A 23955-nucleotide genomic window follows, 5' to 3' on the forward strand; every position below is an offset into this window, starting at 1 on the left:
CAATTATTTGTATATTATAACTCTTAAAAAAATTGGAGCATTAGATTTATAATATTATAATTTAAATAAAATCACACTGAAACTGTTCAGGGTTTTATATAATATAGACTAATTAATTCCAAAAAGTATACATATTATGTAGCTATCCTAATGACTTTGTGAATAAATTAGAGCCCCAGCAATCAACATTATTAAGATTATGAAAATTGAAATTATAATATTTCCCCATACTTATGGGATGAAACATTTATAAAAAAGTATCAACAAAGTGTTTTTGTTCTGTAGATAGTTTCGTATTATAATTAGGACATTGATATATTTAAAGTTTAGTTTAGAAGTAATTGTGGAATGTTGCTGTGTGATGATTTGTGCCTTGTTTATTGTAATGTTTAATTTTATATAAATAAAGATTTAAATCTTAAGTTTTGTTTTATTTGAAGTAGGTACTAACAGTAGCGGTCCGCTCCGGCTTAAAGCACTCAGTGATCGCATATTAAGGTGAACGAATAATATTTTTTTTAATCGGGCCAGGAGTTTCTGAAGTTTGCGCGTTCTAATAAACTAACAAATTCTTCATCTTTATATCATTAAGCTTTTAATAGTTATAAACTTGCGCTTCTAGTAATTATTGCTATTTTAAGGTGTATTCGATATATTTGTGGATATATTCTTTTTACATTTCTATTTAAAAATTAGAAGCGCAAAAACCAAATCGTTTACGAATTAACAAAAAAAATTTAGATCAGATATCTCTAAAAAATGCTATCATTATTGTTATGAACACATCCTATTTATTATAATTTATAGAAATAGAAAGTTAAAGATAATACATATATTCAATTATTTATGAGCATAGACTATTTGCATCACCCACTGAAAATGTCAGTCGAAATTTTGATGTTATCTGTGCAATAAATTTATACGGGAATAGCGGTTCGCGCCAATTTGTATGATAGTAGATAAGACGTCCTGGCGCGAACCATTGCCCTATTTAGCACACTGCCAAATTGCTCGGTATTGGACAACGGAGGAACAAGGAGATATAAAGTTTTAAATATGCGTTATTAACATTTAAAATAATGCCTAAAGACAATATAATCCCAAACTGAGTTGATTCTTCTCGAATTTTTTCTTTTTTTTATGTACCTACTACCTACTCAGTTTGTTGTTGTTTGAGGAACAAAGGTTTTCCTCTAATTTCTTCTTATTCTTTCGAGGGATGGTGACATGTTAATAATTTCAAACATTACAATAGGATTATGTTTTATGTGTGCAGAAATATATAAATATTATAAAAGTGCATTAAAAATCGAATTCATGCACTTTAAGTGTTTGTTAAAAATATGAACATTCCAAGGGTGATAAATGCAATTGGGATAAATAATATGTTATCAATATACGCAAGAAGAATATTTCTCTCATCCGTGTACATTGGTCAAATGCCAGAGTAGGGCGCTTGTGCACTACAAGGAATTTTACTGTCCGGCATTCCGATTTTTTACGGTCCGGTGTGGCATGAAAAAACCGATGAATTGCTTGTGCACCTGTCCGTCTTTACTCGGATCAGTGCGGTACAGTTCAAGGAAGTTTGGCGGTATAATGCTATCATAAATGATTGTTTTTGTATTTTACAAGAAACGAGTAAAAAATATAGAAGGTGAAATATTATATTACTTCATTATAATAAAAAGTAAAGTTCCGTAAGAGATTTAAAATGCGTGTTTCACTTATTTATTTTAATCGGCGACGAGGAGCTAATTAAGCTATTCCCACTTGAACTTTAACTTACCAACACTTACTTAGATAATAATTATAGGTCAATGCTTGGTCAATGTATATAAAATAACAATACCGACTTCTCAAATCTCATTGCCAACTAAAAGAAAGTAAAACAAGAGCTTGCTTTTAATTGGCATATGCAGTAAAAACAGTAAAATCCAAGCAAGTGGGCATTCGAAAACAATTATACCTACAGCGACTCGTAGACACAAAAAACCATCCGGAATAGGGAAAAGTAAAATGTCGGACAGTAAAATTACGTATAGTGCACAAGCTAGTATTAGATTAATGGCGTGCCATACCGGAATTCCTTGAATTGTAAATTCCTTGTAGTGGACAAACGCCCTAAAGGGCGTTTGTCCACTACAAGGAATTTTACGGTCCGGCATTCCGATTTTTTACGGTCCGGTATGGCACGCCATTAATCTAATACTAGCTTGTGCACTATACGTAATTTTACTGTCCGACATTTTACTTTTCCCTATTCCGGATGGTTTTTTGTGTCTACGAGTCGCTGTAGGTATAATTGTTTTCGAATGCCCACTTGCTTGGATTTTACTGTTTTTACTGCATATGCCAATTAAAAGCAAGCTCTTGTTTTACTTTCTTTTAGTTGGCAATGAGATTTGAGAAGTCGGTATTGTTATTTTATATACATTGACCAAGCATTGACCTATAATTATTATCTAAGTAAGTGTTGGTAAGTTAAAGTTCAAGTGGGAATAGCTTAATTAGCTCCTCGTCGCCGATTAAAATAAATAAGTGAAACACGCATTTTAAATCTCTTACGGAACTTTACTTTTTATTATAATGAAGTAATATAATATTTCACCTTCTATATTTTTTACTCGTTTCTTGTAAAATACAAAAACAATCATTTATGATAGCATTATACCGCCAAACTTCCTTGAACTGTACCGCACTGATCCGAGTAAAGACGGACAGGTGCACAAGCAATTCATCGGTTTTTTCATGCCACACCGGACCGTAAAAAATCGGAATGCCGGACAGTAAAATTCCTTGTAGTGCACAAGCGCCCTAAGGATTAAGAGTGGTTTTACAGATATGTCAACCATTTGCATTAGGTTCCAAACCACAGAATCCATACCAAGAGGCTTACTTCGAATTACTTATTTTTCCTGTAAATATAACGTATTTAAAATTAAAGATTAGTTATTACAACGAGATGCAAAATAAAATATTATTTCTGTGTTAAAAATAATGTCTATGCGACGCGTAAAATAATATAATATGGATAAGAAAACAAAACTACGTAATGAGTGAATAATTTTGAGCGAATTTATATTAAAGAAGAGTCTTCACAAGAACAATTATTAAGGTTGTTCCGGAGATTGCTATAATAACAATAATTGCTTTGAGGAATTACTGAAGATAACAAGAGGTCAGATTACGTAAACCTATGCAAATTTAAGTTGAAACGGAGCCGAGAACGTATTCAGTGGAATGGGGTAATTTGAACCGCTATTTGCCAACCCTAAATGACTAGCGCGCGAAAAGGATTCCTACAAATATGGCTGAAATGTTACAGAGAGGATATGTGAAAATATATGATTTAGGCAAAAAGCTTTAATAAATGTTGTTGTTATAGCTTCAAAATATTGTATATTATCTAAGTATTAAATAGAAAATAAGTTATAATATTACAACCGATTTCCAAAAACATGGAGTAGGTAGGTTCCAGTAGGTTCTATGTTCATCTGTTAAACATTAACAGACGAAAATATCTCCTCTTTCAAGCTATTTCCAAAATCAAATTCAGTTCTGGAATAAAATATTCCCCGCAGATACAATATGCAACAGTGATATTTTTCACATTATAATCTGCCCCCGAGCTATAGTAGGTAGTTTATTGCCTGCGTCAGAGCATTTACGATATTTGTAATACATACATATATTGAAGTGAAACTTCTTTAGGTGCGTTATGAGTAAAATTTAAATGTCGCGTGATGGCTATTGTATCACACGTGTGAATTTTTTATTTTAATTGCACGTTTGAATTCAAAATTTTTGTGGTATTTCACGATTACAGGAATTTAATCTTTTTTTATTTGGAAAAGGTGGTTTTTTTATCATATTTATTCCGCAGAAACGGCTGATCGTATCTGTATGAAATTTGATATAGGTAATTGGTTGCCAAACCAATTCATAAAAGGTAACACCACAGTAACCAAAGACAGTAACACTAAGATTTATGCTAACAGAAATTTAATATATAGCATTACCTTTTTAGTGGAAAATTGCTAACTGGCAATACATAAACCATAAAGTATAGTTCATACTTCATAGTATGGTTTTGGCGCGCTGTCAAATGGAAGCGTAAAGCGCGCTGGTAAAGTAGTGATACATTCGCGGATAATCCACTAGAAATGTAAACAATAACAATGTTTTCGAAGGGGAGCTTTGCTGTGGCCAGGCTTTGGGATTGCTCCTATTTGTTATAAAATAATATGGTAAATGTAATTAAAACGATTTTGATTACAAATATACAAATATCTAGACGGTTTTTAAATGATTTTTACTGTAAATTTGATAGCCGCGACCATGGACGTATAAAAAAAGACGGACGGTATATCGCCTAAACATTGAGTGAAGCCTAGTAATGGCGGCGAAACATCCATGTGTGTGTGCCATGTTGCCATGGCAACAGCTGTCCTGTTGACAATGGCGGCTGTATTTTTTTCTATAAATTTTGCCGTAATAATTTTGTCATTAAAACATAAAAGAAATAACTTGCTTCCCTGTGGAATGTAATCCCTTGTGTTTTGTTATTTAAAATTGTACTGTTGCGACACCATTTAACCACGCAAGACGGCATTTTAAATATTTTTGTGAAACAGTGACGCAGTTAATCAGTCGGTAGTTCACGACGTAATGGCGGCCGACTAGCTTACTATGGTGAGAGTGTGTGCGTGTTTATTGTCTTTACACGATCGCTAGCTTACTATGGTGGCTTCACGTTGTTTGTTCGTAATATGGCGTCCGTCTTTTTTTATACGTCCATGGCCGCGACAATGACTTTACTCATAGTAAGACAAAAGGTTTAAATTTATAGAAGGGTAAGCACCCTTCTATAAATTCTATGAATTCTTTTCATGACAAAACATAACTTCCTGAATACCTACCTACTTAGATTGACGTCGTCTTGTTTTACAAAAACACATTACCTATATTGTAATCAAATTGTATATTTTCAATCTAAATAATGGAAGAAATCATCAAAACGCTAAAACAATGAAAAACATTCCTTTAGAAAAGCTGGATAACGATGTCTGTTTTAACCGAGTATTAAAATCTTATTAAATGTAAAATTGATTCATCAAAGCTTTGTAGTTACTATTTTTCTCCGCTAACCAATATTAATATATGTCCGCCTATGATTAGGTACATATTACATTGTATAAAAATCTTATAAAAACAAAATTATCAAAAGTCCAGAATATTCTAAAACAAAACACACCCTACGAGCAAACAGACTGAGTTTATTAAAAATTGGATTGAGCGCGTCACGCGGCCCTCCCATAGCATTATTTCATCCTTAGACGACTGCTATATTATTATGTGTATCCTTGAAGGGGAAATAACATTGTGATTATATTCACATTTCACACTACTTTCAGAATATTTCTTACTGAATATAAAATATTTTGTAGGGTATAGAAGAGAGAGTTCTTGTGATATAAAATATTAATAAGCCTAAGAAATAAGCAGTTTGAAACAGTGGTTAGTGACAAGGTGGTGGGTTGGATGGCCATAGTGTCAATAAATGGATTCAGTTGCTTAGTTTTCTCTCGTGTATCATAATAATGTTGTAATTAAAAATATTAAAATAAGTATCTACTGTAAATCTACTAACAAGAAAATTAAACTTTCGAAACAAATGATCTCATAATGATAATTCAAGCTCAAAGTGAACAAGATCAAAGCGCATTTATATCTTCTGATCGAGCGTTAAAATAATATAGATACAAATTAAAGTAGGTAATGAAATAATCTAATATATGAGATACACGCTAATAAGTTTACCAAAGTTTATTAATACAAATTTATCCAGAATTTATTCACGAAACTAGTAACATAATTTTCAAATTACCTAATTTTAAATTAAAGTGATGAATATATAAAATGATATTATCTATACACTGTCGAGTGAAGACATCAAGTCTAAAGCAGCATCTTACAAAAGATTTCCAATTTCTATTAGACTCGTATAAAGTGGAATAAACAGCGAAAAGTGCAGGAATGGAAAAGCGTAAAAAAGCTATAAGTGTCCATTCTCGACACGAATCCCATAAATATATGGAATCCCACTCATCCCTCTTGTCACTTGAAGTTGATATTGCCTTCAAATCAACGAGGGGCTTTATGGGTATTGAATCCTAAATGGGATCTTTTGCTGATTCCAAATTAATAACTCCTTTATTTTGATATTTTTTAAAGCGATTTGCTTAGGTAGGCTTAGGATAGGTATAAATTGTTATAAATTCAATTATCAATTGAGTAGAAGAAATTGCAGATAGCGCATTATAATAAAGTGTAAAGAAAACTATATAAACTATACTACAAAAAAATAACAACCAAATTACTGTTTAATCCTCACGGAGCTCAACGAAAATATACCTGTATTATAAAGTTGTATATTTGTTTTGCCGTTCTTTGACATGGACAACAATTTTATAAAAACGTGACCATGCTAGCTGTGGTCCAAGCTGACTAGACGACATATTAAAAAAAAAACATATATTGAAGCTTTATACCTCCTAGAACTTTTAGGGCAAGACTTCTTCGACTTATGCCAGTAAAATGTTAGTGAAATGTTGCCTTGCCAAAAATATAATGCAAGATAAGGCTCATTTATAATGTTTTCTGGTTGTTTCAAAGAGAACAATGCCCAGATAGAGGGCCCAATTATCTCGTCCCCCTTTCTTATCTGCAAGCTTGGAGATCGTTTATTTTACACTCCTATTTCGTTCATTTAGCATAATGCTTTGTTTAAAATGTAAATATTTCAATCTTAATCACGATTTTGTAACTTTACTGAATGGTCTCTAAATGTTCTATGACTAGAGATATTATTTAGCGGGGTTTTCATTTATTTTAGTTTAGATGTTTAACAACAAAAGCGCTAGTCTTGATTTAAGAATCTGTTTAAAACTTAAATTTTATACAAGATTGTTTGAAGATATTTATTTGTTACACGTTAACATTCATCAAAATGAAACGTTACTTAAGATTGAAAGAACTTGTAAACCGTTGTCTTTAGAACTTTTTGACTTAATTTTACTACTGCTTTTTATGTGGTTGATCATATATTTTAACATCAATTATAGAACAACAAAACCGTTTATAACCTGTGACAATAGATAAAGCAATTCAAAATAGACCAGGATAGACATTATTCACAGGTGGCATCTGAAACTCGTGACAGCATCTTCCCAGAATAGAAGGAGCCTTGCCAATTGAACTTTCGATCTAATTCCTCTTGTATATTTAGCCTTGTTGAAAATATAATTTGTCTAGTCCTTTTGTCGGTTTGGAGACAATAGAAATGGCCTTTCGTTATACAACTCTTGATCCTGTAAAACTTTGGAATGACTGCGAGTATTGAGATTAGAGAGATTGGTATATCAATTATCAATAATTGAATTTGCCGAAATGTATAAAATTGTAAATATTTTTAGAATATGGAAAAGATGGAAAAAAAATAATGTATTCGTTGTAATTTGTAGCTTTCCTTTAAAGGAAAATTGGTGCCCGCGAATACTTTATGTAAGAGTAGGTACTAGATGTCATGAAAAGTACCAATATGAATATTTAAAGCGGTTGATGTAGATATAGATAGGTACCTGTTTATAAATATGAATTTCCAGGTACAATTATACGTAGAAATCTTCGTAGAAAACAAAGAAAAAGCATTCATCCTCATATTATGAGTAATACATATCTAAGTTAAGAAACCCTTCTCAGAATACAGCTGAAAGGTAATTTTTCGGGGATTTGAACATACAAGAAAAATAACTGGAGTTCATCCTGACTCTTATAGTCCATCCATTATATCTGCAGTCCGGATACAAATAATTTATTATTGTTCTCTTTGTTGTCTATATTTCGTGTTTTTTTTAGTAGTGTTATGAACAATAATCCTAGGCTAATGAGTTACAATTTGGTGCTTTACATTCTTAAAAAATCGATGAAATAAATATAAATGATTTCTTTTTTTAATTTATGCTATAGGTACCTACTTATAGTTTTCCACCTGCGCGCTTCGCCCTTCACACAAAAACCTTCCTCGAGAATCACTTTATCCTTTAAAAAATCGCATCAAAATCCGAAAGTTTTAAAGATTTAAGCATATAATATAGGGACGGATAGACAGCGGCAACGACTTTATTTTTACTATCAAGTTAAGATTGTCTCTATGTACATTCAATTATTATTATGTATATATATTCTACCTCATGTTTTTCCGTTCTATAATTTAGTTTAACCGAGATGTTACCAAAAATTCTATAGGTAGGTAGGTTGCTGAATCACTCGAAATGGACATCGAGTTAATAAATCCCTAATAAAATAGTGTCCCATCAGGGGGACATGGGCTGCCAATATCTCCAACACGTCTTGACCCCCTCTATAGAAAAACCTTCGCAGTCAATACAAAGGGGTTATTACTTGTAGTACGTGACCGCAGGTACGTGACAGGAATAACATGAGCGCGTCTAGACTTGCCGTATTCAATTTGGGAGCCTACGAAGGTTACTTGATTTTGTAAACATATGCTTTACAGTATTGGTGAGGAATGATAAATGTTTACAATTTTTTTAAACTCTGAATATAATGTATCAAGAGATTTACCGTAATTTTATTAAAGTCTATCTGTATCCGCCATGTTTCTCACTATTTAACGAAATGTAAAAAAACTAAGTATAAAAAAAAAACAAAAACAAATAAACCGTCCTCAAAGAGCTACAGTGACATAGGAGGCATCAGCTTTCAAATAAAAATAATTGTCAAAAATTGTTCTTGTAATAAAATAAAAGAAACCAAAAAAAAAAATGCAGTCGATTTGAGAATCTCTTCCGTTTTTTGAATTTGGTTGAAAAACACAATATATACCTATAGGTCTCATAGGTCTATTTAATGTACTCTATCTTCTCTATATTGCTCATATTAGGATATTCTCATGGAGAATAATAAAAAATGATACAAATACTGGATGAGCGAAAAGGGAAAATGAATAATGCATAGCACGTCTGAAACAGAGCTATCATAATAATAATTTTAGGGTTCGAGTGTTCTTCGTGACTGGGGCTCCTATTGTGCCGTACTTTATGTCATTTGTATCATATTATATTGTGACGTGGTCCACGATCTCATTGGCTTCGTTGGGGTTGCGAAATATGTCTTGGTTTTACTGATTAAAAACTTATAACGGATGATGATTATAAGGTTCGTAAGTTTGTGAGAGACTTCAGCTGGTACAAGGCCTATTCGTTTAAATATTGAATTTTATCTTAATCGGTTCATAAGCTTATAAGCTTAAGGACTTTTAAATTAGTTTTCGGCATTGTGTGAACATATCATCACGATATCAATTAATTTTTAATTCCACCCGCTTCTCAATAGCGCGGGAAATGCCACAGAGTATAAACAAGAACTAGCATATTGTCGCGGCTTATTTTTAATCTGTGTCCTCTGTGACCTCTGTCTATTATCTATGGGCTTGGCCACCCTTCCTTGCCGTAGCTCGTAATTACTCGGCTATGTATGCGTTTGTAAGCACTTCCTAACTTTACCAATCTAACTTTCGTGCAAGTCAGTTAGCCGTTTACCTGTTACCTGCACTTAGCTTCAGGCTGAATGGGAACTTTGTGAAATAATTAACATACGCAGTTGTTATGTTTTAACGTTGTTGCTGCTTTATACAACCAATTTAACGTTAAAACTTTTCTTTTTACACATAGTTTAAAAGTTGTTGTTACTTTATACGACCGATTAATGGTTAAAACTTGTATACGTAGTTTTTTAATGTTTATGTGAAGAGAGATTTTTATGGTTACATTGTATATGAAAAATTATAATCAGTTAATTTATATTCGTTTCGTAAAGCGTGAAAGCTCTTGCTCTATCTTCATTCAGACTGTCATTCTCGATGTAGCAAAACTTGCTAAATATACCAGGTAGTTTCGGATATAAGTACATATATAAACTTACTACAAGCAGGATTTTGTCACAAAATGCATCTAGCACCATAAATTAATTATACGTATTAGTTATATCTCAGAACTAAGGATCGAATTAATAGGCTAAAAGCGCTTACGAGCGCTGAGTCTGCTTGAATTTAATTTATACAAGTTACAGGCTTACCAAGTGCAGGCGTCTGCAATTTCCGATCCATCATTAATATTCACTTATACCATGTTCTTTTTAGTCAAGTAGATTGAAAGTATTGAGCTAATATTGGCATTGGTCTAACCATTACCTACGTACTAACTATATTAAAGTTAGGTTAAAGCCATTGTTTTGGCAAATTTCTTCCTGTATATTCTTATTTTTTGTCTATATTATGTTAATAGATTTTGTAGCTAAATATGTTGAAAGAAAGTCAGGTTTGTGGCTAATAATCAATATACAGAAAGAATTTTCCAGAAATTTCTAGGAAATATTTATTAATTAATTATTAAAACGCTACGGCATTCAGTGTATTTGTCCACTCCTCATAAAACTATTGCACCAATTGAAATAAGAAGCAGCATTCCGGAAGAGGGCATAAAAGAGTAATAAACTGTTAGTAGAAGGGGACAAAGAAATTATTTATACAAGTTACACATTAAAGAATGCACCGACAATTATAAGGAATTCCATAGCACGCGACACGCAGGGGTGTGAAGGGTTGATGTTAATTAAATGTTTTGAATACCCTCCCTTAAACGAAGGGATCTATTTTAATAAATATTTGATTTGCTGTTGTTATTAATTGTTGGATAGTGCTTATTGTTTTGGTTATCTTTTCGTGTGGAGGCAAAAGCTTATCTGTTATCACATACCTAAGTCGGCAATAAAAATTGTCCTTTTGTCTAAATTATTGTTATGGAATGACAAATTTTCACGGAGTCTCCGGTACACCTATTGTAAATTTTTAAAAGGTATTATAGATATTTATAAAGAGCAACTATGGAGGTTCTTGCCGGTTCTTCTCCATAGATACTGCTTTCAGAATCGGTGGTAAATGTTAAAAATATGTAATGTCGATTCGAAAGTGCTTCTAAGAGAAGTCTAATTGAATATATAAATGTTTGAGATTGAGTATAATTATTATAGTGTGGAAATGTAATGAAATGAAATGAATTTAATCTATACTAATATAATAAAGCTGAAGAGTTTGTTTGTTTGAACGCGCTAATCTCAGCAACTACTGGTCCGATTTGAAAAATTCTTTCGGTGTTAGATAGCCCATTTATCGAGGAAGGCTATAGGCTATATATCATCACGCTAAGACCAACAGGAGCGGAGCAACGCGGGTAAAACCGCGGGGCACAGCTAGTTAAATATAACTATATGCTTATCCTATCATACGATTATCTAATTTTTTTATCGAAGTTACATAAAACAGTTTTATTATAAAGAATGTTTGTTATTGTTAATGGCTTATTTAAGAGTAGGTAACCGTCGCTATTTCGTTTAAACAATACAAGGAAAGCAGTAAAAATGTTATAAAACAGAATAACGTACAAGAAAATGTTTTTAATCTGTGAAGCCCTTTATAGTATACGATACGATACAACTATTTGATATAGGACAACAGTTGCAGAGGATTAAAAAAAACTACAATATGTATGTACCTATATGTGGTCTTATTATTAACTTATTGCTCTATCCTTTCTGTAAAAGTCTAGTAATTCTAAAATTGTTTTTCTCCTATAAATAAATTTATGAGGATAATTGACAAGGAAATGTTCACGACATCGAAGAAACTGTTAACTTGATGTAATTTTTTTAAATAATAGAAAAAAATCGATCACGAAGGGGGGTTCGAACCATCGTCTTTCCGCCTGTCATGTTAATTTGATGGTTATATGCCTAATATAATTTTAAACAATGACGATGTTTTTATCTCACACGACACGACACGACAAATCGTATATTGTGTAACATATTATACGATTTATACCATCACTTGATTCCGAGTTTGTTCAAGGGCCATAAAATTTACAGCCGTTCCGATAAGCGCCCCCAGAGCGGGACAGACAAACAAACAAGTGTCGGTGTTTAATTTATCATCCAGTAAAAAAATATTCAGTTTAATAATATATTATCATGAGACACAATTTTGTAAAAATTGTCTAGACGTTTTATAATTCGTGGAATATTTATTTTAATAATTGTTATTGTGAAATGAAAACAATACATCGTTCCAACAGGAAAAATCATATTACTTTATAATATTACCACAATATTATTTATTGTATCGGCTGAACCCGAAGATCTGGATGAAAAACAAAATAAAATACAGTCTATGTCACTCATGACTCAGGTATAAAGTAGCTTTCTGCTGTTCAAATCGATTCAGTAGTTTCGAAGCCAATTTATTTCTCAAATCTTTATAATATACCTAATTACTGTAGAAGTAAATAATTATAATAATTTCAAGCTAATATTAGAACATTTTCTATTCATCCTAATTTACGTCTGTTTTGTAGACTTTAGTAGACTTTGGTCGCAGGTGTTTATGTTGACGTCGCTTTAAGTTCAATTTCAGAGGCTTTAATTGTCTAGGGTTTTGTAGTGAAATAATAACAATGAAATGATAAATTTAATACATAACTTTGGGTTTTCATTGTGTTTACTGTTTCCTTATATAGGTAGAGACGAAAACTAATAAAAATGTCTCGTTAAAATTGAAGAACACTATCTTATTTTAAGTTTTTTATTCCGTAAAAGTTGGTATGTATAGTTTTTTCCGAGTCTATATTTTGTTTCGTATGTAATGAGTGAGTAGCGCAATTTGGTGGTTTTATTAATTTAGCGAATATTAGGTATCCCAACAAACAAAATTGTATTTGTTAAACGCAATGTAATTAATATTTTCATAAATTATGCAGTAACAGTATCAATTTCATTGAAATTTAGTTAAATCAATAATTTCGCGTCCATTTTATATAAATGAGGCATTTCAGTGAATAAATTTAATTTCTCCATAATGTTATAATGTGTACTTGTCCAATTTGCACCTTTGTGAATTCGTAATTATGCGACGCTAATGGTGTTATTAAATTGTATTTTAATGTTTGAAAATGCCATGTGAAATATAAGATAACTAGCTTTCCACCCGCGGCTTCGCTCGCGTTTTTACAGAAAAACCCGCATAGATCCCGTTCCCGTAGGATTTCCGGGATAAAATTTATCGTATGTGTTAATCCAATTAACGCTCTATATGTGTGCTAAATTTCATTGTTATCAGTTCAGTAGTGTTTGCGTGAAAGAGTAACAAACATGCACACACATACACATACATCCATCCTCACAAACTTTCGCATCTTTACTTGGTGGAATAAAACTGCTGTTTTTGCATAAAACACTTATAAATATACTTACCAATCACTTACCTTGAAGGATATGTTCTATAACGGTGCATTCACATCAAACGAACATAGAGATAGAGCTAGAGCAAGCGCATTATTTCGTGATCTTTAAGTGTAAACGAAAACTCGTATTCCGTGTTGTTCAGTATAAGAACATTCCATAGAATCTTTACGAACACACTATAAGAACAACGAAAGAATGATTTACGCCTGGTAAGACTAAAAGAATTTGACATAGTGGGGTTAGAATTAGCATTCGCTCACCTGATATAAATCCACCGTAACGTTTAACATTATGAAATACTATATATAATACTAGCGACCCACCCCGGCTTCGCACGGGTGCAATGCTGATACTAAATACACTACAGAAAAACTGTGAACGTTGTATATAAAAACATAGCGGCCCGCTCCGGCTTCGCACGGAAAATATATAGCCGGGCGGCCGGCCGGTGCCGCCGCAAACGCTACGTCCCGCAATTTTTAAATCTGTAATATCTTCGAAAATATTCACTTAAATCATACGGTGTAAAGGGCCATATAGATCTATATTAAATGAACAATGTATTCAAGGTATTTAATTGGTTAAGGATTAATGCTGTATTGGTTAAAATCGCATCGAAAATTAGCCATTATTTGTCGTAAAAAGTAAATGACAAAAAAAGTTATTGTGGGTTATCCATAAGAGATAGACATATACCATCGCGAACTTTTCTGTAGACCTTTTCAATGTGTACTTATAATACTTAGTACATTATTTTGATAAAACTCGTAGGGTTCAGCCTGCGTTTGCAATGTAAGCGGAAAAAATGTAATTTTTTACGACATCACATTAGAAACCTCAAAAATAACAGTACTTCTCCACTATTTAATGGATATTATTATACATATAAACCTTCCTCTTGAATCACTCTATCTATTAAAAAAAACCGCATCAAAATCCGTTGCGTAGTTTCAAAGATTTAAGCGTACAAAGGGACATAGGGACATAGGGACAGGGAAAGCGACTTTGTTTTATACTATGTAGTGATGATGATGGTTAGTGGTAAGTATTTATTACAAGGATAATATACCTAAATACCTATTACCTATACATTTTTGTAGTGCCTGATTAATGTAGAAAGGCGGAACAACGGCGGCGGAATAAAAATAAAATTAGTGCTTTCCATTTATATTACAAAACACAGTTTAAAATAACTGCAGTAACCACTAAACTGTTTAAGTATTTCGTTCGTGACAGCTAATATACAATAATCAACGAATTCAAATAATTATGTACACAAGCTGCAAGTAATTCAAAATAATGAGTTCAGATCAGCAACATTAAGATATTGCTCGAGCGGCACAGACTCATAAATAGCGGCGAGTTACGAGGTGCGGACGGACAGATAAAAAGACAACGCGCGCTTAATCCGTGCTGCGCTATCGATCCGCGCGTCATGCGCCTGCGCATGTACAGTGATGTTTATTTGGTATTGTTGGTTAATCGATCTTTTTATTTTTATGGTTTTTGTAGTTGTTTTCTTTTTTAGTTTTGGAACTTCTAGAAATGGATTGTTGCGAATGAAAATGTGTTTTTTTAGTTTTGGACGACACTTGAACATAGGTGAAATGACAATGCTTTTTATTTCAGGCTTTGTTTAGTATCTGGATGAAAAGTAATCTATGATATAAAATTACTGCTCATAATCATTATAAATTGACAAAATTTATTCCAGGTAAACCTACCAAGACAGATCGGTATTGTCAACAAAATATTTAAGGCAATCGTTTAAAAAACAAGAAAAAACGAACTAAATACGATTTGACACATTTATATTGGAATGATTCAGAACGCAGCTAAATGCGATAGAATAAGCAATATTAATAATTTTCACGATTCTGGCTGAAATAACCTCAGACCGTGGGTTTTGCCAGGAACTGTGGGATATTTTGGGCTTATATTGAGAGATTAATGTATCATTTATTAATTTTATTTGCTTTTTGAATGGGAGATTACGGGACATGTTATTTTTATGATATATGACTATTATAATATAAGTTAGTTATTTGCGTTATTGTGGTTAATATTATCCTTTTCATTGAAAATTGATATTGTAAAATTTTTCATAGGAATAGTTAACTTTTTCAAGTGGATAGTATAATATATAATATACGCACATTTCTCCGCAACTCGACGTCAAGCGCCTATTTTGCGTGAGAGAGGGAGGTGGGGGAAACCAGCTAAAACTGAAACCACCAGAGCTCCTCCATGAAGCCAAGCAGCAATATGGATAGTAAAACTAGATGTTTTTTTTTATTGCGTTGTTATAATTTAGTTTTATTACAATTGAATTGATGTTTTATTCTAGGTGTTATTTTCTGCTTAGATTGCAATGATAAGATTTGTTTTTAATTTTTTTTAACATATTTTTTTATAATTGGTTTTAAATCTAGGTATACTTCAATACATTAGTTATTAAAGAGATACTTATTGGTGTCACTTAACGTCAGGTGAAGCCTAAGATAATTACAGACTAACAAAAAATCAATAACATCTTTGTAACAAATCTGCAAGGGGTCATCGTATTCTTGAGTGATCAATCGACTTCTTATAAGTGTAACTTGATATTATTAATTTTGTATATTTAATATTAAACCTTATACCAATATTTTTAATAAAAATATTTGTTTGAAATGAATTTTTTTGAAGATTGAAAATGATTAAAGAAAATAACTAACTAATATTCCTAAAAACTAATATTACATGGAAATCTTTTTTTCACCATTAGGTAAATTGAAAGAAAAAAATATAGATAATTCTATAGACATAGATATATTTAAAATTTTTGTATATTATCGTTTCTCTGGAATAAATGTTATTTTTTACCCAAAAGCTCTATATGTCTCACTAATTGACAAATCATTCAGTTCATTACCTAAATATACCCTAAGGAATTTGATTCATACCAGCAATTCCCGATATTTATATCAACAAACAAACAGTCCAATATTACCGTAGATATGTACTTGGTACAAGTATCGAATCCCGTTGACAGCCACTCGACAGTGGTGAGATGAGCTTTCCATACATTGAGGACTTGCCTTTGATACGTCTATACTTTGTTACTAGGGACTATATATACTATACTAGCTTTCCGCCCGCGGCTTCTCCCGCGTTTTCATAGAAAAACCCGCATAGTTACAGTTCCCGTAGGATTACCGGGATAAAACCTATCCTATGTGTTAATCCAAGTTACCCTTTATAATAGTGTGCTTAATTTCATTGTTATCGGCTCAGAAGTATTTGTGTGAAAGAGTAACAAACATACACACATACAATACATCCATCCTCATAAACTTTCGCAAAGGATAGGATAGGATACCTACTACTATATATATGTAATACGTGTATTTCTTGTGATTATTAAATAATTGTCTCATCTATTTATGATGATTATATATCTGACGTTTATATAATTATATAATAGTACTTGTTATATATGTATAATAGCGAGGTCTCAGATTAGCGTATTTGAGTTGACGTTATTCGTGCGTTTGGAAAAAGCCTTATTGGATTTTTTGAGTATATTCTGTAAGTTAAGTATAGATAAATAAATGTTTATTTTTCTATGATAACAAGGAAACTGGAAAGGCCCTAAGATTGTGCATGTACTTGTAAACTACTTATCTATCTCAAGAGTAGTTTTCCATCTGTTTCTATAGAGATTCGCCGATGATGCTATTTGGATAGACGATTATATTTATGCGAACTTTTACTGGATATAATTATTTACAACAACAACAATTGCTATTATCGAGTATTCCGATATTTTTAGGTTATTCTCCCAAAATATTTATTCGAGTTAAGTGTTTGCGTCGATTATTCTAAAAGCAAGATGCTATAGGATATAATATAGTTTAAAAATAATTATTTGTGTTAGTAGACAGTGTGGGCGCCGTTTAAATATTATTGTAGGGCTTGAAAGAATAATGGGACAATCATCTTAAAATAATTTGTCTGATTTTATTTTTTCTTATGAAGCAGTCATAACACGTAAATAAATATAATTTTATTAATAGCTTCACCTCTTTTATTATGTCTTGATATTTGCAGCCTTTTTTCTAGCCTTGAGACAACAATATGATCATAATTAAATTTATTCTTGTTTATAACGTAACCCTAATGTGTATACAATTGTAATATTATATAATGTTTAAAAACAATATTGAAAACAGTATTTTCAACATTAAGCGTCTGTTTTAAAACTTCCTATCATACTGTTCGTTCTGTTTTCTTAAACATTTGGAAGTTCTCGAAAAAATCAATACCTAATCACAATACATCAATCAACGCACACATGCACACAATGACGAGCTATTAATTACCCACACATGGTCACTTGTGTCATCACTCATTTTCCCATTATTTTTTTTAACGTCTGTTTTTAGCGTTGTATTCTGGCGAGTTGCCAGGATTAATCTGTAGCTAATAGCCAATTAGGTGTTTGGCTAAACGGACACAAAGTTGGACGTTTACGGTAATGGTAATTGCTGGGTTTTTATGTCAGGAATGCAAATGGGAACGGTTAGAAGCCAGGAGTTCAAATGTTATGGAGTTTTGCAAGTGGTTTGTGATTAGGTTTATTATTGCTGCCTCCGCCTCCTTGGTACAGTGGTTGACGAGCGTAGGACCGGGGTCCTGGGTTCGATTCCCGGTGGAGACGAAGAAAAAAAAATCTCTGTTTGGCAGGACACAGAAGGCTGATCACCTACTTGTCTCCAAAGAAAATCGATCAGTGAAACAGATGTATGCATACCTATGCCCCTTACCCCACTTGTGGACACGGGACTTCGCTTACATGTGCAGGCTGCTTCAGTTCGTAGGTTTAATGTTAACGTGTCTTGACTGTGTCTAGAAAAACTAAATACCTACTTAAGTAAATTAAGTTTTGAAAATCATTCAAGCTTTACCTGTAAATAATACCAATAATAATATAGAAGTGTTTTTATATTAGTTATTGTTGGTGTTCAAGCGTATTTTACAATACATTGAATTTTTGTTGTGTATTAAGAGATATGATTACTTTAAATCTAGTATGAAATAAACAGTCAAAGTGAATACACGTATTTTTTCTTCAATATCCCTCTGCTGAGCTAATTTGAACCTTAACACAATAAACATATGGACCATCGATGCCGGATTATATTGAATGGAGGGATTAGCGAGCTCGACTAGCGAAGACAAAAGACGACATTCCTTAGATAACACGGGTGTTCTTCGCATCGGTATTGTGCAGTTTTTTAATGTAAACAAGTTATAATTACGTTTTATAACATTTGTGAAGATTGATTATTGGAAGATTTTACTTACTATTTACGAATATAAAAAATGTCGCCGCCTACTGTGGAACAAAGTGGATATTTAAGTACATTGGAAGACTTAGCTAGTACTTTACAAAAAACACAAACAAACTTAAAGAAGTGTCCTAAGCAGCGATTAACGGAAGGTTATATCACAGCGCGATTGCAGACGATTGAAGAGTATTGGGCATCGTTTAAGCAAGCTCACAACGGTCTTGTTAAGTGTACGCCACGGGAACAGAAGGGAATATTGACATACTTCCTGAACGAAGAATATTATTTATATGAAGATTTGTATCTCAACTTAGAAGCCGACTTACGGGATTTATTAATTAAACTGAAACAACCGAATCAACCCGCTCCGCCGTGTGATATGTCAATAACAGGCGTAGAAGGTCAACAATCGTTTTCTAATTTACCCAGGATACAATTACCAACTTTTTCGGGAAGATATGAAGACTGGCCCACTTATCAAGATTTATTTAAAGCGCTCGTTCATGACACTTCATTAGGGGATGTACAGAAATTACATTATTTGAAAACAAGTGTTTGTGGTGAAGCCGAGATGTTGTTAAGAAATATACCTATTACCGGGTCGAATTATAAACAAGCGTGGGATACATTAAAGGGACGATTTGGAAACAAAAAGATGATCGTTACTTCTATTTTAAAAAGATTATTTAACCAAAAGAAAGTAGTGAACCAGTCTGCAAGTCAAATTAAAGCAATATTAGATACAACAACAGAGTGCATACAGAGCCTTAATAATTTGAATTTTAACACCGATTCTTGGGATCCTATAATAATATTTCTGGTGGGGCAGAAGTTGGATACAGAGTCGTTAAAGGACTGGGAGGAACTTACACACAAGGATGGAAGTGATGAACTATCTACATGGTTAGAACTGAAGAAGTTTCTTGAAGCTAAGTTTCGTACACTTGAACTTGTCACGCCAGTAACAACATCTACTAGGGAGAAATCTTCAACTTATAAGTCACATCACGCCACAGTCGAAGACGGCCGCCGGGATATTTATCAAACACCACATGTTCGTGTTTCACCGGTATCATGTACTTATTGCAACGGTGAGCACTACATATTCAACTGCAAGGAATTTGTGAATCAGTCGGTTGATGCGCGACAAGAGTTTGTGAAGAAGAATTATTTATGTTACAATTGCCTTCAACCGAATCATAATGTATACCGATGTAAACAAAGGAAAACATGTCGAGTTTGCGGAAGAAAACATCATTCACTTTTACATAAGGTTAGACTGACACATACGGACGAAGATGAACAACCACAACCAGAACAAAACATTACAACAGCACACTTCTGTAGAGAACAACCCGATCAACAAGTATTGTTAGCGACAGCACAAGTTATGGTTAAAGCGAAGAACGGTTACACACACATGCTTCGTGCTTTAATTGATCAGGGATCAGAGGCAACATTCGTTTCTGCGAGAGCAGCGGAACTTTTGGGTTGTACAAAATCCAAAATCAACGGTGTAGTTTCAGGAGTGGGAGAAGAAAATCGTATACAAATACAACATCTAGTCGATCTCACAGTTTCGTCACGATGGAAGGAAGAAGATGGTAGTATTGAAGTCAGGGCTTACATTCTTAAGACTATTTCAACAAGTTTGCCCTCAACACACATCAAGACGAACTGTTCAGAGCTCCAAATGTTACCATTGGCTGACCCTACCTATCATACACCAGGAAGAATTGACATGTTGTTGGGAGCGGATGTCTATTGCAAAATTATAGAAGAAGGATTGGTAAAATTATCAGATGGGTTAGTGGTGCAGAAAACACGTTTGGGATGGATTATATCAGGTCGAAGAGATGAAAAGGTTATAGATAACAAACACAATATAATAACACTACATATAACAAGGATGGTCGCAGAAGATAATGATTTACTTAGAAGGTTCTGGGAAATAGAAACAGATGTCTACAAAAAGAAGAAGATTCAAACAAAAGAAGAAGAACTATGTGAGGAGATTTACAAAAATACAACAAGAAGAGATTCAACAGGACGATATGAAGTACATTTACCGTTAAAACAAAGTATAGAAGACACGATTAAATTATGTGGAAAAACAAAAGAGCAAGCTATGAGAAGATTTACACAACTAGAAAAGAAATTTGAAAGAGATGATAATTTGAAAACAGAATATACAAAGGTTATACATGAATACAAGGCAATGGGTCACATGAAACAGGTAAAGAATGTCAATAGCGATAATGCTATTTATCTGCCACATCATGCAGTAATACGTGATGACAAAGAAACGACGAAGGTACGAGTCGTCTTTGATGCATCGGCTAAGGGTTCTAATGGCTATTCATTAAATGATTGTATGATGATTGGACCTGTGTTACAGCCAGACCTCAGAAGTTTAATTATAGCGTGGCGAATGCATAAGATATGTGTTGTGGGGGACATCGTTAAGATGTATAGAATGATCAACATGACTGCTAAACATACACCTTTACAACGCATCTTATGGCGAGATAATCCTCATGATCAAATTGAAGAATATGACCTAACAACTGTAACCTTTGGTACAGCAGCAGCTCCTTATTTAGCTGTGCGTACTTTACTACAATTAGCAGATGATGAGTTGCATAATTATACGGAAACTGATGTTATTAAAAAGGCTTTCTATATGGATGACCTCATGACAGGAAATGAAAATATTGAGAAGACAAAGAACATGTGTAAAGAAATAACAGAGATATTAGCTAAAGGAGGGTTTCAAATGCAAAAATGGTCTAGTAATTCAGAAGAAGTATTGAAATATTTACAAAGAAATGATATTGATACAAGGGACAAGATAAATATAAAGTTAGATGATGTAATAAGAATTCTCGGATTAACATGGGATAGAAAGGATGATGCATTCAAAGTATCAGTAAACTTACCAGAAATGAAGCTTCCTGTAACAAAGAGAACAATTCTATCTGATGTGGCTCGACTTTTTGATCCTTTTGGGTGGCTTTCGCCTGTAATTGTTACTGCGAAGATTTTAATACAAAGATTGTGGTTATGCAGCTTAGGATGGGACGATAAACTAACACCGGATTTACGCGAAGAGTGGATAAGATACAGAGAACAACTTACACATTTGCAAAACCTCAAGATACCACGTTGGTTAAAAACTACACTTGATAATGACGAAGTTGAATTACACGGTTTTGCAGATGCATCTGCTCAAGCTTACGCTGCAGTTACATATCTGAGAGTTATGCATGAAGAGAAAGTACATGTAACTATACTTGCATCACGAACTAAGGTTGCACCATTAAAGCAAATATCGGTACCTAGATTGGAACTTTGCGCTGCAGCCCTACTAGCGGAGCTGATTGAAGATCTTGTGGAAGTACTCAAGATACCTAAAAATAGAATATTCGCCTGGACGGATTCAATGGTTGTACTTTCATGGTTACAATGTCAACCGATTCACTTGAAGACTTTTGTTGCAAATCGGGTTGGAAGTATAACACGAGTCTTGGATAACGAATGTTGGAGACACGTCAAATCTGCCGAGAATCCTGCAGATATTGCAACCAGAGGCATTGACGCATGTGATCTAGTAGATTCTGAGATTTGGTGGATGGGACCGGTTTGGTTACAACAAACAAACCTTCAACTTGAGAGATGTGATGTTCCAAAAATAGATTTAGAAATGAAGAAGCTAAAATGTAATGTTACTATAGAAGAAAAGCCAATTTGGGAGAGATTTTCCACTATATCAAGAATGAAACGGGTACTCGCATATTGTAGAAGATTTGGTAAGAAACGGACAACACAAACACATCATTATTTAACATCAAATGAAATGGAATACATATTAGAAGAATGCATAAGATATTATCAAAACTTGGTTTATGAAAAAGATGTAGAAGCGCTAAAGAAAGAAGGAAGAGTGAAGAAACGAAGTACACTTATAACATTAGCTCCATTCATAGACGAAAGAGGCCTTTTGAGAGTAGGAGGCCGGTTGCAGAATGCATCACTGTCAGATACAACTAAACATCCAATTATAATACCGAGTCATCAACACATTACAAGGTTGTTAGTTAACGAAGCACATACAAAAACGCTCCATGGTGGCATACAACTAATGTTAACTTACATTAGAACAAAATATTGGGTGATTGGAGTGAAGTCGGCAGTAAAGCAATGTATTCGCAATTGTAAGATATGCATTATAGACAAGGCTAAAGTGAAGAGCCAGTTCATGGGTCAGCTACCAGCAATGCGAGTCAATAGACATCGGCCGTTTATCAACAGTGGAGTCGATTATGCTGGTCCCGTGTGGATAAGAACATCTAAGGGACGTGGTCACCATGCGACTAAAGGTTATATATGTTTGTTTGTCTGCATGGCGACACGCGCTATACATTTGGAAGCTGTGACAGATCTTACTTCACAAGCGTTTATAGCTGCGTTTAGAAGATTTGTCGCTCGCAGAGGCCACTGTGCTCACCTTTGGAGCGACAATGGAACTAACTTTGTAGCCGCAGCTAAGGAGATCAAAGATCTATTTAGTACGGGCAAGAGTAATATTTCGAATGAAATAGCCGAAGTTTTAGAAAACGACGGAACAACGTGGCATTTCATTCCGCCAAGAATGCCATCATACGGAGGTCTATGGGAGGCAGGCGTTCAATCTGCAAAGAGGCACATAAATAGAGTTAGTAAGAACAGCACCTTGACGTATGAGGAAATGTGTACTCTCTTGGCCCAGGTTGAAGCTTGTTTGAATTCTCGCCCGTTATGTCAAGCCAATGATGATATGGATACACCCCTTACGCCTGGTCATTTTCTAGTGGGCGAAACTTTAATCGGCGTACCCGACACTAACTATGATAATGTAAAGATTAATGTTTTGTCCAGATGGCAACTTGTACAGAGAATGACGCAGGATTTTTGGCGCCGGTGGCAACTGGAATATCTGAATACACTACAACAACGCTACAAGTGGCATGTCAGCGTACCATCACCTCAAATCGGAGATATGGTGATAATTAAAGAAGATAACATGCCTCCCACAAGATGGCTTATGGGAAGAGTAAAGGATCTACATCCTGGGGCAGATAACCATGTCCGTGTGGTGACGATACAGTGCCAGGGTAATCACGAGTTCAAACGGCCATTATACAAATTGATAGCGTTGCCTAAAGATTGTTAGTTTATTTGATTTACATTTATACACAATTGT

General features: G+C 33.6%; 1 protein-coding gene across 1 annotated transcript; it reads left to right on the top strand.

The window, feature by feature from the left end:
- Window positions 1-18747: 18747 nt before the first annotated feature.
- Window positions 18748-23925, top strand: LOC149483736 (uncharacterized). The gene has a single exon (XM_089701904.1). The coding sequence runs from the start codon at window positions 18748-18750 to the stop codon at window positions 23923-23925; it is 5178 nt and encodes a 1725-aa protein (XP_089558030.1).
- Window positions 23926-23955: the final 30 nt, after the last annotated feature.

This window comes from Colias philodice, chromosome 12 (assembly GCF_061535455.1).
Source record: "Colias philodice isolate Cphi_HAF_F1 chromosome 12, ilColPhil1 Martin Lab GWU primary, whole genome shotgun sequence".
In the NCBI taxonomy this organism is placed as follows: Eukaryota; Metazoa; Arthropoda; class Insecta; order Lepidoptera; family Pieridae; genus Colias; species Colias philodice.